Genomic DNA, 1,377 nt, shown 5'->3' on the forward strand with positions numbered 1-1,377 from the left:
GTGTATGTTTGTGTCTGTGTTTGTCCCCCGACTTCGCTTGACAACTGAAGCTGGTGTGTTTACGTCTCCGTAACTTAGCGGTTCGGCAAAAAGAGACCGATAGAATAAGTACTAGGCTTACAAAGAATAAGTCCTGGGGTCGATTTGCTCGACTAAAGACGGTGCCCCAGCATGGCCGCAGTGAAATGACTGAAACAAGTAAAAGAGTAAAAGAGTAAATAAGTAAAAGAGTAAAAGAGCTCGCCGTCTTTCTGTCGCAACTATGACAATCTTTGCTCATCGGAGCCGACTGTTTCCGTAACTCTCGACCAAACCACGCACTAACTTCAAATTTCTTTCCTTCTTGCTTGTATCTTTCCTGCAATTGTTCGTTGTTGACCTGTAACTTTCAAAAACGTAACATTCATGGCATCAAGTTCTCTAGTCTCAGACGGCCTACAAAGTAGGCACTTGCCCTGCCTCCATATTCAGCAAGTTGAAAATTACTAAGCAAAGCAGTAGTGACTGACAACTCCTAACATGTTTAAGCATTATGAAACTTTATCAGCGAAGCACAGACTATTGACTGGGCATGTGTATGTAGTTTCTTCATGAACGAATAAAGTGATTTTAGTACCAGTGAAACACTGGGGTCGATGTAATCGACTACTCCCCTCCCACCAAATTTCAGGCCTTGTGCCTTTAGTCGTACGGATTATTTAAAAGAATGAATACGAGACAAAGGCCAAGGTGTTCTGCTGTATGAAAAGTTAATAGTAAAGAGGCTGGTATAGAGAGCCAAGTTAATAGCAAATTTGTAACTGTAGGAAGCCTAGATATTTTAACTCATAAAATTAATGTCTTTAATAATGAAAGCAATCAATATCTAAATGACTAATTCTGGCATTAAAAAAACAAACTGTGAAACAGTGGAGAATGGAGATTATAATGTTTGACTCCACAGAGACAACTCTGGGCGTGTTTCTGCCTTATTCGATCTCATCGGTGAAGGAGGTGTAACTGAAGATAAAAAAAAAGACAGAAGCAAAAAGAATAATTGAAAAGGTGAAAGGGAGGGATGGAGAGAAGGAAAGTATGCGATGAAACAGCTAACATGATAGAGATGATTTGAGACAGGGTGATGAATGTGGTGGTGGAGGTCGTGGTTGTGGTGGTCGTAGTAGTAGTAGTAGTAGTAGTAGTAGTAGTAGTAGTAGTGGTGGTGGTTGTAGTGGTGGTTATAGTGGTGGTGGTGGTGGTAGAGGTGGCGGTTGTTGTGGTGGTAGCGGCGGCGGTGATGTTATTGATGACAAAGGCAATGATATGATTATGATGATGATGATGATGACAACGATGACGACGATGACGACAACGATGATTATGATTCGGCAGAAAAAT

General features: G+C 41.1%; 1 protein-coding gene across 1 annotated transcript in view; it reads left to right on the plus strand.

Annotated features, from left to right (window-relative positions):
* LOC128250166 (prostatic spermine-binding protein-like) overlaps positions 1 to 1,377 on the plus strand; it is a gene marked incomplete at both ends in the record, with an annotated part of 16,009 nt that overhangs the window by 12,709 nt on the left and 1,923 nt on the right. The window contains one exon of the mRNA XM_052974906.1: positions 1,309 to 1,357. Coding sequence (XP_052830866.1) covers positions 1,309 to 1,357 — 49 coding nt within the window. The remainder of the gene's footprint in view (positions 1 to 1,308; positions 1,358 to 1,377) is intronic.

Source organism: Octopus bimaculoides, chromosome 19, assembly GCF_001194135.2.
Source record: "Octopus bimaculoides isolate UCB-OBI-ISO-001 chromosome 19, ASM119413v2, whole genome shotgun sequence".
In the NCBI taxonomy this organism is placed as follows: Eukaryota; Metazoa; Mollusca; class Cephalopoda; order Octopoda; family Octopodidae; genus Octopus; species Octopus bimaculoides.